The 13,548-nt window shown below is 44.7% G+C and overlaps 1 protein-coding gene across 2 annotated transcripts in view; it reads right to left on the bottom strand.

Annotated features, from left to right (window-relative positions):
• SH3PXD2B (SH3 and PX domains 2B) overlaps positions 1-13,548 on the bottom strand; it is a gene marked incomplete at both ends in the record, with an annotated part of 107,530 nt that overhangs the window by 28,756 nt on the left and 65,226 nt on the right. For both annotated transcript variants that reach the window (XM_084244127.1, XM_084244126.1), the window contains 2 exons: positions 2,514-2,648; positions 9,098-9,123. In XM_084244127.1, the coding sequence (XP_084100253.1) occupies positions 2,514-2,648; positions 9,098-9,123 (161 nt within the window). The remainder of the gene's footprint in view (positions 1-2,513; positions 2,649-9,097; positions 9,124-13,548) is intronic.

Below are 13,548 nucleotides of genomic sequence, written 5' to 3'. Positions count from 1 at the left end.
GCAGAAGGTAATGGGCTAACTGCCTGGATATTAGCCCATTTTAGGACTTCTGACCCATTGAACCGTGGGATAACAAATCTGTTTTGTTTAAAGCCACTGAGTTTGGGATAGTTCACTATAGCATCAAGAGGAAATTATCATAAGGGCCAAACAGCTTAGTTATTTGGATCTGCTCCCCAAGGTCACACACCTCCAAGACTTGGTGACCCCAAAGAAAAAAGAAGGGACAGACTCTTGAGCAAGCTTTCTGGTCTTACAGGGAGTCCTTTGCTCCTGACCTTCCTGAAGTGGAAGGAAGTTGCCTTCTGCTTTATTCAACTGGATGTGCCTTTTAAAGTACATGTTATGGTGCCTGGGAACTCTCTGTGAGAATGAATGGGGCAGATGAATCTGACAAGCCATAAATTAGAAGATACGTCATATGCCGTCTTAGAACTCATTATCTGTAGGTATGTATGGGCGGGGGTGGGGGGAGGGGAGGAAGGATAAGGAATCTGTCATAATAGCCCTGGCATGCAGTGACAGCAAAGATGCACCTGCTGTCTGAGAGCTTCACATCTACGCACTGCTGATCAGCTGGCTCCTCCTAACAGCCGTAGGGAGTATGTATTATTCCTGCCCCTATTTTACAGGTGAGACTTGGAGAAGGCCAGTGACGTGTCTGAGGTCATGAAGACAGAAAGTGATGGAGCCAGAACTTGAACCCAGGCTGTCCAGCTTCATAGTCTGATCTTGACCATCTGTTAACAACTTATGCATGGCCCGAGGGACAGTAAATCTATTATAGATGGTGACTATTTGCAAACAGGCGATTGGGCTGCATCTTAATGTTTGAAATGTGCTTATCTCATAGTCCAGCAGTTCTACCTCTCAGTATGTGGTTTGATGAAACACTTACCAGCGTGTGCACAGAAACGCTATTCATGTTAGAGAAAAACATGGCTTATTTGGGTCTAATAGTATACAGCTAAGAGAATAAGAGCTAAATGTTGACTGAAAGCAGCATGTCTCAGATCAAAATGAGTTGACACCAATGGGTTTAAAACTCCCCTGACCCAATTATATGCACATACACGCAAATAAGATCTACATATGTGTACGTGCATACATGTATAGACACAAATATAACATCCATACACACACAGATTACATATACATGAATAAATATCTCTGTGTAAATATGTGAGTAACTGATCTAGAAGGATTTGTACCAAACCATTAAAGGTAGTAGAAAAAAAAGATTTTAAATTTATCATTGAGTTTCAAGTTTTAAGTAGATTGCATTACTTGGATAAGTAAAATATAACTAACAATAAATGTTGCCTGCTTCTTAGCCCCTTGAAGATGTGACTATTTCTATCTGCCTTCCCACCTACTCCCTGACTTTGGACATTCTGGGTTGTCCCCAACACCGGCTCCCGGCTCCCCCTTCTTTTGTCCCCACAGTCATCTGAGCCATATTGCATAATCTGCATGTACTCATTTTCAGGAATCAGAAAGTCATGTGGTCTTGGGGCTGGCTGGCTGGGCTGGAATTTTAGCTCCACAACCTCTCATGAGATGCTGAGTGAGTGACTGAATGACGTGGAAGCTGGGTGTCCTTGCTGTGCAGCAGGGGTAACAATGGCTACAGTGAGAAATCAAGGGACCTGGGTTGGCTAATGTTAATCTTCTGACTAACTGGTGACATGATCTAGATGCTTCTAGAAATAGACTTTCCCCTAGTTGTTTAACTTTAGTCACGGGGGCATCACACAGATTGAGTTGCTAATAGTATTAGCATTTAGCCACAACAGAGGCAGTGGGTTTATGTCACCTTTCTCTGTAGAGGGGCCCGCCCACCCCTGCCTCTTGCTCTTTGCCTTCAATGGTTCTCAATGGCTACTATGTGGCAAAAAGGAAGGAAACCCACAATTTTGAGTACCTACTGTTTGCCAAATACAGGATTACATACTTTGTATGTATTAGCTCATTTAATCCTTGTAACAGCTCTATGGAGCACAACTTTTAAAAAAATTTTGCAGATAAGAAATTAAAGGTCAGAGGCTAAGTCTTTATCATACCACATTCTGTCAGCCACCTGCCAGTATACATGATTAGTGGTCCTTGGGATGGGCAGGTATGCTGAGGTAACAGGAGGTATGTCTGTCTCACCAGAGCCCACATCTGACTCAGCTGTTGTGGATTAGAGGCATGGTAATCAGAGGCAAATCAACAGAGACTTTCTGAGGAATGCTGGGCTTTGTGTCTCCACGTACTCTGAAACCAGAGGGAATGTTCATCATTTGGTTCAGAAATGAGTATTGGAACAAATTGGTAACATCTGAACCAGCAGGATGCTGGTGAGTTGTAACCAAGTTGGATGTTCAAGCACTGGGATCAAACGGGGACAGCTTTCTAGGAGGCAATCTGCTGGAGCTATAGGAACTGACCATGATTGCATTTTCTGTGTTTTCTGTTGTGGGGGCTTGGTGACAGTATAGGTGGGGAAGGAGATGATCTAGGTCCCCTACCTGACTCGTTCTTCTCGATGATGTCCACTACTTGCCCCACACTGAGGCTAATCTCCGAGCTCTCTTGCTTCTGGTAGTCTGCCACCACCACATACTGCTCCAGGACCATGGGGTCCACTGAGGTCAAGTCACCTCCTGTAGATACAAAACCCTATCAGTTGTCACATCTGGCCACCATTCATGCAGGATCCAGAAGCAGGACCCAGGGAAACAGACATTTCAGGTCAGGAGGACATTCCAAAAAGAAAAAGGAGTTGTTTAAGAATTGGTCTCAAGGGTGACACCATTGTTTCATTCATTTGCTCACTCAACTCTCAAAATTTACCAAGTGCCTAATCTGTGTAGGCATTGTTCTGGGAACTAGGGGTTCAGTTATTAAGATATGATACTTGCCCTGAGGAAGCTGACAGTCTAGTAGAAAAATTCATTCATTCATTCCCATCCATCCATCCATCCATCCATCCATCCATCCATCCATCCATCCATCCATCTCTTCATCAACCATTATTCATCTACTTGTCATCTATTTGAACAAACATCCATCCATCCAGATTTTATCACCCACCCAACTATATATACATCCATGATCATGATCCATCTAAACAAACATCATCCATCATCCATCCAACCAAGCATCCACTCATCTACCCAACTAAACATCTATCCATCATCCAATCAATTAAACATCCACCTATTCACCATTCATTCAACCATCTATCCATTTGTCATCCACCCAACTCAATATCCATCCATCCATTTATCCTATTAATTCATGAAGTCACCAATGATGTTCCAGACACTATTAGGTGCTGGAGTACTAAATTTAGTGAGACAGAAATATTTCTAGCCTCAAGTAACTCACTCTTGTTGGGGAGACAGACACATAAAGAAGTATATGTGTTCAATAACTGTATCAGATAATGTAAACATGAGTTATTGACAGATGCTGGAAACAGTCATAATGCTGGGCCAAGAAGGAATAGGAAAGGGGACGTTACATTAAATGGGGTGGTCAGCCAGCCCTCCCGAAGGAAGTGACATAAAGCAGAGACCTGAGGGAAAAGGAATCACAAGGAGATAGGAAAGAGTGGTGCCTGCAGTCTCTGGGATGGGAAAGGGCTTGGAACCTTCTAGGAACTGGAAGGAGGCCAGGGTGGCTGCAGTCCAGTGAGTGAGGGCAGGGTCCTAACTGAGGTCACCCCAGGAGGTGAGGTAAAGCAAGATGTTTGGATTCTTTTAAAAATCCTGAAGTAGAAAGCCACTTAAGGGAGAACAACAAGTTAAGATTCACATCTTTAAAAGAATTCTGACAGCATGCAGAGAGTGGATGAAAGGCAGGCAGGAACAAAAGCAGGAGGACAAATGTAGGTCACAGAGATGTTAGCCAAAAGATGACGGTGGCTGTGGACTGGGGCAGAGCAGCAGGGGGTAGGGGTTCTGGGAGAGGCTGTTCCACAGCTGGTGCTCTCTGCAATTGTGCAGCCCTGGTTAAGTACCAAGACCTAGCTGATAAAGAAATGACAAGCTGTTGCAGAATGAAGGTTATATAAGGGACATCTGAGTTCAGAGACTTGAAAGGGAAGGGGACAGCACTCCAGAGCAGCAGAATATATGTGGGGACCACAGGACGCTGGTTTTCTTAATATTCTGATTTAAAGAATTCGCTCCTGTTTCCATCAACATCTGAAACAGTCAGGCAATCCCTATTTCTAAATACACCCGGTGGTAGAGTGGCATGTGAGAGCTGACTTATACTGAGTTGATTTTGTACATCTCTTGCCAACTCTATTGCCTGATTTGTACTTCCTAGCACACCATGCTCTAGCCTCAGTCATGAGCAGCAGCACAAAGGCCCTTTGTGAGAACCATGCATGCTGACATTTGGTGAAAACCCCAACAGGGCACTGGAGCAAGGTGAAGGGTCACAGTTTCTTGGCTCTGTGGGCACATTCTGGTCATTCATGCTCTCAGTGACCTTGCCACTTGCACCATGGGTGGAGAAAGCAGGAGGAGAAAAGAGACACACACAAATAGAGAGAGAGAGAGAGAAAGAGAGAGAAGGAGACAGAAGATGGAGGATGTAGGTTCAGAAGGGAAGGGTTGGGAGGGAAGCAGCCTGTGAATGCCTACACACAGGCTACACACCTTACACAAATGATGCCAACACAACCACCCTGGATAGTGGGTACTGAACCCCCATCTTACAGACAAAAAGACAGGCTCACAGATATCAAGTGACTTGTCTTGGATCCCACAGCTAGTTGGTGACACCTGGGCCAGGTGGCAGTGGTTGTTAAGAGAGTATGATAGAGAAGGAAGGATGGCTTGCGGCCTGCTTCTCCATCGGTCCCCATGGCCGCCCTGGGGACCATTAGGCAGACTCTTATGTCTTTGTGTCTATTCAAGGCTTATCTTGCTGTTGGCAAATGGAATTCCTATGTAATCTCCTCGGAGGTCAGGCTGCAGGGCTGGCCTCTTCCCAGCCTCAGGCACAAGAGCCCACCCAAGCCAGCTGTCTTTCAGTGGCCTGAGAGCAGACTGGTCTGCCTCCTCTCTGCTGCCCACATTAGAGCATGAAATTGTAGGGCAGCGTTTTGGCTGTCTCAACACACTGGCACTGTGCTCCTAAAAGGAACCATCACATGAGCGAGTAAATAATACAGATGCTGGATTCCTGGGGGCCTTTGGCTCCCTGTCCTGGTCATTTCTAGGTGGGGCTCCCCAGGGAATGCAGTAAGTAGAGATCTGAGTCTACAGTGTATGGCTGAGATATAGCCTACCTGGGGCTCGGTTTTGGCCCTATTTGGGCTTCCTCCAGGTAACTACTGTGCTTCCCCGTGCCTGAACTGGAGAAGGAGCTGGAGAGGAGGAAAAGCACCCTCTTCCCAGCCTGGCTAGAGGCTGTGCCTGGGCCCACATTCATGCTCAGAGACAAATACAGGTCTTCCAGGCAGGCAGTCAGTGGGCTAGTGGGGACACAGCAGAGGCTGTGTGCAGGTGTGGGGGCTCTCTGCTGTCACCTGCAGTGGTTGCAGGACTTTCTCACAGTACAGGTTTTGTGTAGGCAGACTTCCTCCCTAGCACTCCATGACCCACTCATGCACAATCTCACTGAGTGACATCCTCTACACTAGAGTCTGAAGAGCTCTCTTGGATGCTGGGGAACGAAGAGGGGATTCCCGTCACTGGTGTCTATCATGCTTGGAACTTCCAGTCTGTCCTCCATACTGCAGCCATGGTGTTTACACTCAAATGCTATTCTGATCACGCCACTCACTGCTCAGAGCCTGATATGGCCCCCTGGTGCTCACAGGTACCCCACAATCTGGACTTTGCTTGTCCTTCTGGCTTTGCCTTTTAACGACCTCAACCCTGGTTCACCCATAAAACTGGAACTTACAACTGATGGTGACACAGCTGTAACTGTATACAATTTTCAGGACTCTGATTAATGGAATGATCTATTCAATTCTACACCAACTCTCCTATCCAGACTGCCCGGGGATTTGGGTTAACTATGAACAGTGACAGAGTCAGGGCATCATGAACTCACTGTGAACAAGACAGGAGACCAGAAAATTGGGAGGGAGCAGGGTTTCAGACTCTGGGCTGGCATGCGTGGATCAGCTACTAGCACAGGGCTTAGGTATTGCCTTCAAGGCTTGTTCAGGGACCAGGTCCTAGTCTTACATCTCCTTGTTTTACTATGACAGTAGCTTTGAGACTGATGTTAGTGTCTGAAGAGAGTACTTTAAGTTGCTTTTCCAGCACCAGTTCTTCCAGAGCAGGTTGACTTCCGGAGGATTCAACCTATCAAAATGTCATTTATTTGACCAACCAGAAGTCTCAAACTAGGCTTTAGGTCATTTAGGTGTTAGGTGGTGACACCTACTAGTGGACAGCGATATTGTGGCCAAGCTCTACAATGCACAGTAATTGCAGTACACAAAAGTTGCTGCAGGTGGCTAATTTTTAGGAGCTGCAATGTGCAATCAAAGAAATCCCAAGGAACACCCTTTGGGTGGGTTATTAGGAGATAAGAGAGAAGGAGGTCAGCAGAAGGGAGGAGACTGGGCAGTAGAAGGGTGTTTTTAACACTGAGGAAGTGTTGTAAAATAGTGGAATAGTGTCAAGAGGAATAGTGTCTAATCTACCAATGAGTTTTCTATTTAGGTATGTTTTTATTCATAGTGACATGTTTTTAATTTTTAAAATGATAAGTGCTGTGGATATACTTAACTGTGCCCCCCTCAATTCATATGTTAAAACACCTCATGATATACTTGAGGATAGGGCCTCTGGGAGCTTATTACGGTTAAATGAGGTGGGGGGGGGCCCACCATGAGGATTACTGTCCTTAAATGAAGAGGCACTGAGAGCTTGCTCTCTCTACCATATAAGTACACAGTGAGAAGACAGCCATGTGCAAACCCAGAGGATTTAATTTCAGACTTCTAGCCTCCATACCTGTGAGCAAAAAAGTTTCTTTTGTTTAGCTCACTCAGTGTATAGTACTTTGTTATGGCAGCCTGAGAACACATGCAATGAGGAATAATGGTAAAGTGGATTTTTTTCTAAATGTTCACTATACTGCCAGTTTTGGTGAAAAAGCCAGTAAATAAAAGACTACTTTAATAAGGGTAGAAAAATCAAGAAGCAAGATGCTCCTTAGACAACTAGACAGCCTGTAAAATCTGAGTGGGAGGATTTTTCCTGCAAAAGAATTTGAGAATACATTAACCGAAGGCTGCAGGAGCCGGCCAGCCAGCCAACCCTGACAGGGAAAGACTGCCTTCTCCAATTGAGTTTTCTGGCCCAGAAATCCAGCGCTTGGGCAGTCAGCCATAACTCCATTTCAAGTTCAATCAAGAAGGTAGGTTATAACATAAAGGAAGTGTTCAAAGGTCAGATGAAAAATAAGGCTAATTCCAGCATGGGTTCCTAGACTGAATGAGGAAAGACTTTATTTCTACCCAACTGAACTAGAAATAAATCTGTCCCCCATCATTGCAAGTGAATGATGTCACACTGGTCACCACAAAATTAGAGCTCTTCTGTCTTTTCCAGATCTGTCCCCTCATGAAGCCTGTTCTGACCGGACACTTCTGTTTTCACAAACCAGAGCTGTCTTTCCTCTCTCCTTCCCACCCACTCTCTCCAGGAAAGTCTCTGCACATGCAGAGCCAGAAATGCTATGACCAGCTGCTCCTCCTCTCCTTTCTGCTCTTTTCTAAGAAACATACTATTATCTTCAGGACTCAAAGACTATTTGCAGTTTTTGCAGGATACCACAGGTTGGCCAGTACCAATTTAACCAGAAAGCAGACTGGTCAGGAAGAGGCCAGAGTTCATTCCAGACGCCACACCCAGAGGCACAGAAATCCAGTTCATCTCCACAATTCTTTGCAAAAATGGCCTTGGAGTCTATAAAGCTGACCATAGGCCTTGTACCCAGGGACCCAAAGATGAATTTGGATTTTATTCTGACGCCTTAAAGGGAAACTGTAGCAAACATATATCACTTATAACATGCCAGGCACTGGTCTAGGTGTTCTATACATATTACTATAAATCCTCTAATAATCCTACAGGGTAGATCACTAATCCCATTTCAAAGATGAAACTGAAAGCATCTTCTTTTCCATACTTATCAACCCCCTCAAAATTCCTAGAGACCTAAATAAAGAACTCAGAATTCTGGAAGGGTTGAAGACCACACTAGCTCCAGGTATGGCTCTGGTTTTTGCAAATGTGGGACATGATCTTGGGTCACAGGAAGAAGAATTGGGCTGTTGTGAATGTAAATTTATCACCCCCTGGCCTGTGAGAAAGCAATCGATCCTCTCTGTACACCCAATTTCCCACCAACTCTTTTTCAATGAATGCTCTTGATAGGATAGTTGTGCCATCCAGGGAATGAAAGGCATTATGAAGGAGGAGAGTTGACTTTGAGGAGAGTGGAAGTGAGTATAGGAACTGTTTGAAATAGCAGTTGCCACTGTCCGGAAGAGTAGCTGGCAGAGGAAGTACAGAGGCTGGGCATGGGGTTCAGGATGTCAGTGGGATGAAACTTAAATCTGGGCACTGTCCTCTGTCCCAGCATGCCCTTCACTGTGTGGAAGTACTGGCTCCTCTTCAAGATCCCGGGTCTTCCTTTTTTACCCCTTTACAATACCCAAAAGGAATGCTCAGAGTTCCACATTCCTTTATCTAAAGTAGAACAAAGCATTAACATACTACAGCATAGTCAGAAGTCTGTCTGTTTCCCATTCCCCACTGAGGCAATCGGGAAAGATAGGATGATTCATCCACTTTGTAATTTCTAGGTATAGGATGAAACAATCTCTAATCCAATCAACAGGGTGGGGTATCAGTCAATTAACCATGCATGCAGGCATCCATCCATCCAACCACCCACCCACCCACCCACCCACCCAGCCTATACACCTTCCCTCCCCACCCATCCCTCTACCCATCTATCCATCCCATTCCCAATGTAGTGTCCAAGGCCTAGAGCATCATAGGTGCTCAGCAAGGATATGTTTAACATTGAACAAATAGTAGAAAATGAAAAATATTCTTACCAGATTTCTTTTTCCCAACATGTTCCCTGTATAAGAAAGAAAGGGGTTGGGGAAAAAGTAAAAAGTGAGTACATTTAGTGTATTGGCATGAGCTATTCCATTAGGAATTCTGAGTTTCTCCATCCCATAACATCTCTGTCAATCAATAAAATATAAGCCAGCCCCAGAGACCCAGACTATTTAAAAAAGAATTCCTTTTATTTTTCTGTTTGCCTGATAAGTGTCCTGGTGCCCTGGGTACCAGCATCTCTACTCTGTTTGTAAAGCAAGGGACCCTGTGTTGGAGTCGCCGGGTGGGGGGTACATAGTTTGAAAATAGGGCTAGGCCTCCACATTGCACTGAGCCTGATGCCCACCTGGCCAGGCACAGCAGAGTTCCTTCTTAAAGCTCCCAGATCTTTAGACATGGAGCAGAAAGGGTTTTGTGGTACGCAGAACACACTCAACTTGAGTAGAAATGTGAATAGCAGTGAACACAGCACATGTCCCCATGGTGACATGGGGAACATGGCTATAGGCTAGAATTCATATGGAATAATGAGTAACGATTCCTTTACATCTGTCAACCACATCAGGGTTTATATATACAACTGCACTGCAAATAAAATACTATAAATCAGTGTCTACAAAAGACTTTCCAGTAAGTATAATACAAGGTTTCCGTATTATAAAGGGAAAAGGGTGACAACAGGATGGTTGGTTGAAACGTTTGCTATAATTACTGAACATGCCAGAACCTGCTAGGTACTTTTAGCTCACTTGTTGAATATGCATACTAACTTTAGGAAAGAAGTATTCTTTTTTTGCCCATTTTACAAATGAAGAAAATGAGGCACAGAGAGGTTAAGTTACTTGTCCCAAGTCACACAGTTAGCAAGTGCTACAGGCAGGATCTGAACCCAGTTCTAGCTAATTTTTAAAAATTGAGATGCAATTTACATACCATAAAATTCATCCTTGTAAAAGTGTACAGTTCACTTTTTAGTACAGTCACAAGGTTGTATACCCATCACTACTATCTAATTCCGGAAAATTTTTATCACTCTAAAAAGAAACCCTATAGCCAACAGCAGTCACTTTTCATTACCAGCCCCTGGCAACCACTGATTGGCTTAATGTCTCTTGTTATTTTTCTACTGCGGACACTATATGAATAGAGTCATAGAAAAGGTGGCATCTTCTGCCTGGCTTCTTTCATATAATATCATGTTTTCAAGGTTCATCCATATTGTAGTATGTATTGTAGTAAGTATAGTGTTACTTTTGTAGTAAGTATAGCATTACTTTTCATGGCTGTATAATATCTCATTGTTTGGGTAAAGTACACTTTGACTATGTTCATCAGCTAATGGGCATCTGGGTTATTTCCACTCTAAGGCTATTATGAATATTGCTTCTATAAAAACATTTGTGCACATGTTTTTGTGAGGATACGTATTTTTCTTTTCTTGGTTATGTATTTTTCTTTTCTTGGTTACATACAAAGGAATGGAATTACTGGGTGATATGGTAACTCTAGGTTTAAGTTTTTGAGAAATTGCTAAGCTGTCTTCCAGCAGCTGCACACTTTTACATTCCCACTAGCAACATATGAAGGTTCCACTTTCTCCACATCCTTGCCAACACTTGTTGCTATCTGTCTTTTTGATTCTAGCCATCCTTGTGGGTGTGAAGTGGTATCTCACTGTGGTTTAGATTTGTATTTCCTGGTAGCCAATGATGCTGAACATCCCCATATGGATACTGGCCATCTGTGTCTCTTCTTCAGAGAAATATCAATTCCATGTCTGATCCTAAGTCTAGGTTTTTAACCACCACGTAATAGTGTTTTCAGTGTAGCCTCAGGAAAGTGGGGGGGGGTTGACCTGGGAGGAGCTTGGGCTACTTTCCCACGTGTCTGGGAAGAGCAGCAGGGCCTGGCCAAGCAACTGGCTAAGGACAGTGGGTCCCAGGCCTGGTGCTACCCAGTGAGGTTAAACTTTATCATCCCCTTCAGGGGAGCACGAGGATAACAGCACAATATCTGAGCTCACATATCCTGGTATGTGCTGTGTGCAGTGGTCAGAGAACCGTTCCTGGGCCAACCCACTGAATGCTCTCACCCAACTGTTCAGGTTTGTTTCACAGATGGAGACAAGGAGGACCAGAGAGGGGAAGCACCTCACCCAAGACTGGAGCCCAGGGAGACTGGCAGACTTTTCTTGGACAGCCCAGAAGGTCAAGTCCCCCCTTAGTTGCCAGCTATAAGACACACCAAAAGGCTTCCAAGGCTGCTTCCATGCAAAGCACCTTCTCCCCCAGGGGCCATCCAACCCTGCAACCTGAGGCATCTCTGGGTAACTTGAAGCCCAGGCTGCTGCCCTGCCACTTGACCAGTGTCCCAACCCAGCAGGGGGCTGGGGCAGTAGGGGTGGTTGGGAGGTAGCAGAAGTAGCCGGTGTGGGCTCAGCAGGTATGTTATTTCCTTTGTGTGACCAGTATGGGGTAGTGCCCAGTTTTCTTAAGCATGGCAGCAAAAGCTTCCTCTAAAAACTCCTGGGAAAGACCCCTAACTTGGGATTAGTTTTGTTAGGGGGAAAAGGATGTCCTAAAGCTAATTCCATACAGGTTTTGTGGACTCCACCCCCACCCCAGGCCAAAGCCAAAGACACTGGGAACTCCAAATCCCATCACCACCAAAGGGAAGGTGGCTGGGACCTTGAGGGTGGGGTTAAGCAGCCAGGCTGGTATAAAGCCAGACACGTGGGCTTTGGAGGGGAGCCCCCCATTTTTGGCTCTCCGCCAGCTTGCAGCGTCCGGCCAGCTCTGAGAGTGCTTTTTTGGGTTTCCAGGTTGTCGGATAGCATAGGACGCATTAAAGACTTTATTTCCCTATTTTCTCCCTGAGTTGTACATTTTCCTTATTTCCTTTTCCCTTGTAAATAAACCTTTTATTAACCTTTTGTGTGTGTCTGTAGTGGAGTATTAATAAGTCCCTTTTAAGCGCGCGGGTGAGGACCCACAGCCAGGCAACCCGTTCAATATTGGGGATGCCCTATACCAGTTTGAGGATTCTAATCTGGAAAAACTTCCCCTCACTGTGCATCACTCGCAAACCCAAGAACTAGGGTGCAGCATAGACTGCCTGTTACGGTTCCATAGACTGTCTGTTACGGTTCCTCTGGCCCTCAGCAACATCTCTCCTTCCTTCCCTCTTCCCCTTCCAAGTCTGGTTTAAAGACTTGAAGGCATCACTAGGACCTGTCTAGTACCAGACACTATCCTTCATGGGCAGGATGGTTGGTCTGTGTGAGTAGTAAGTCTCTGAAAGGACTGGGGACCACAAGAAGGTATACATTCTCATGGGAAGAGCAGTTTTCCCTCTCAGGCCTTCCAGATGGCTCTGCTTCCCCTGAGTCTCCCAGCAAAAACAGCAACCAAGATGTCAGCAAGGTTAGCCCTGTCCATTTCTACTGATGAGGAAATAGGAGCTCAGAGAAGTCAAGTCACTTGTCCAAGGATACACAGCAGGGAAGAGACAGAGATCAGAAACTTTTTTTTTCCTTCCAAGAAGCCTCTGAGAACCAGATACAAATACTGCAGCAGGATGCTGGTTAGCTTATCCCAGCTGTTATTTTGTGCTTTCTTTGGTACAGTCTAGGCTGTTAGTATTTCCAGTAGATGTTCTAATTGTGTGTCTGTCTCCACAAGTTTTCACAGCCTGAGGGCTGAGGGTGGGAGCTATTTTCCCCTTGTATTCTTCCTGAAGAAGAATGGCAAGTGCTCATTAACACTATAGGGAGTGGTCTTTTTTGTTTTGCTTTTTAAATGAATGGAGCAATTAGATTTCTTCTAGCTGTAGAAAGGTTCTTAAACATTTTTGAGATTCTTACCACATGCCATACAGGGAAATAAATTCTAACTAATTTAACGAGAAAAGGTTAGAAGAAAACCCAAACTACAAATCATCTAGAAAAAAATTATGGTGGATTTCTTCTATTCAATGTTGCCTGCCCCTCAGAGCCTGCAAGTAATGGGAGCAGTCAGCAGAAAAATGGTCACCAGGGCCTTCCCTGGTGGCACAGTGGTTGAGCGCTGGGCTGTGAGGCTGCCCGCAGCCTCTGCAGCGCCGGTTCATTCCCCGGCCGCCGGTGAGGGTCCCACAAAAAAAAAAAAAAAAGAAAAGAAAGAAAGAAAGAAAAATGGTCACCAGATTTGACTTCACAAAAACCTAAAATGTGCATACATCACCAAAATCACAAAGAAAATATAATGCACAATAAACGGGGCAAATATTTACAAGGATGGTGAAGACCAATATTAATATATGAAGAGCTTATAAAAATCAATAATCGAAACAGCAAAACCAACAGAAAAATGAACAAAGAAGATTTTCCTTTTCAACTTTGATTATTATAGAATCCAGATCCTCTGACTCTGTAATTTCAATGCCAACCTGGCTTGAAGTATTT

This window comes from Talpa europaea (genome assembly GCF_964194135.1).
Source record: "Talpa europaea genome assembly, chromosome: 9".
In the NCBI taxonomy this organism is placed as follows: Eukaryota; Metazoa; Chordata; class Mammalia; order Eulipotyphla; family Talpidae; genus Talpa; species Talpa europaea.
The sequence above is the reverse complement of the archived record's forward strand: the minus strand, read 5'-3'. Positions and strand labels throughout refer to the sequence as shown.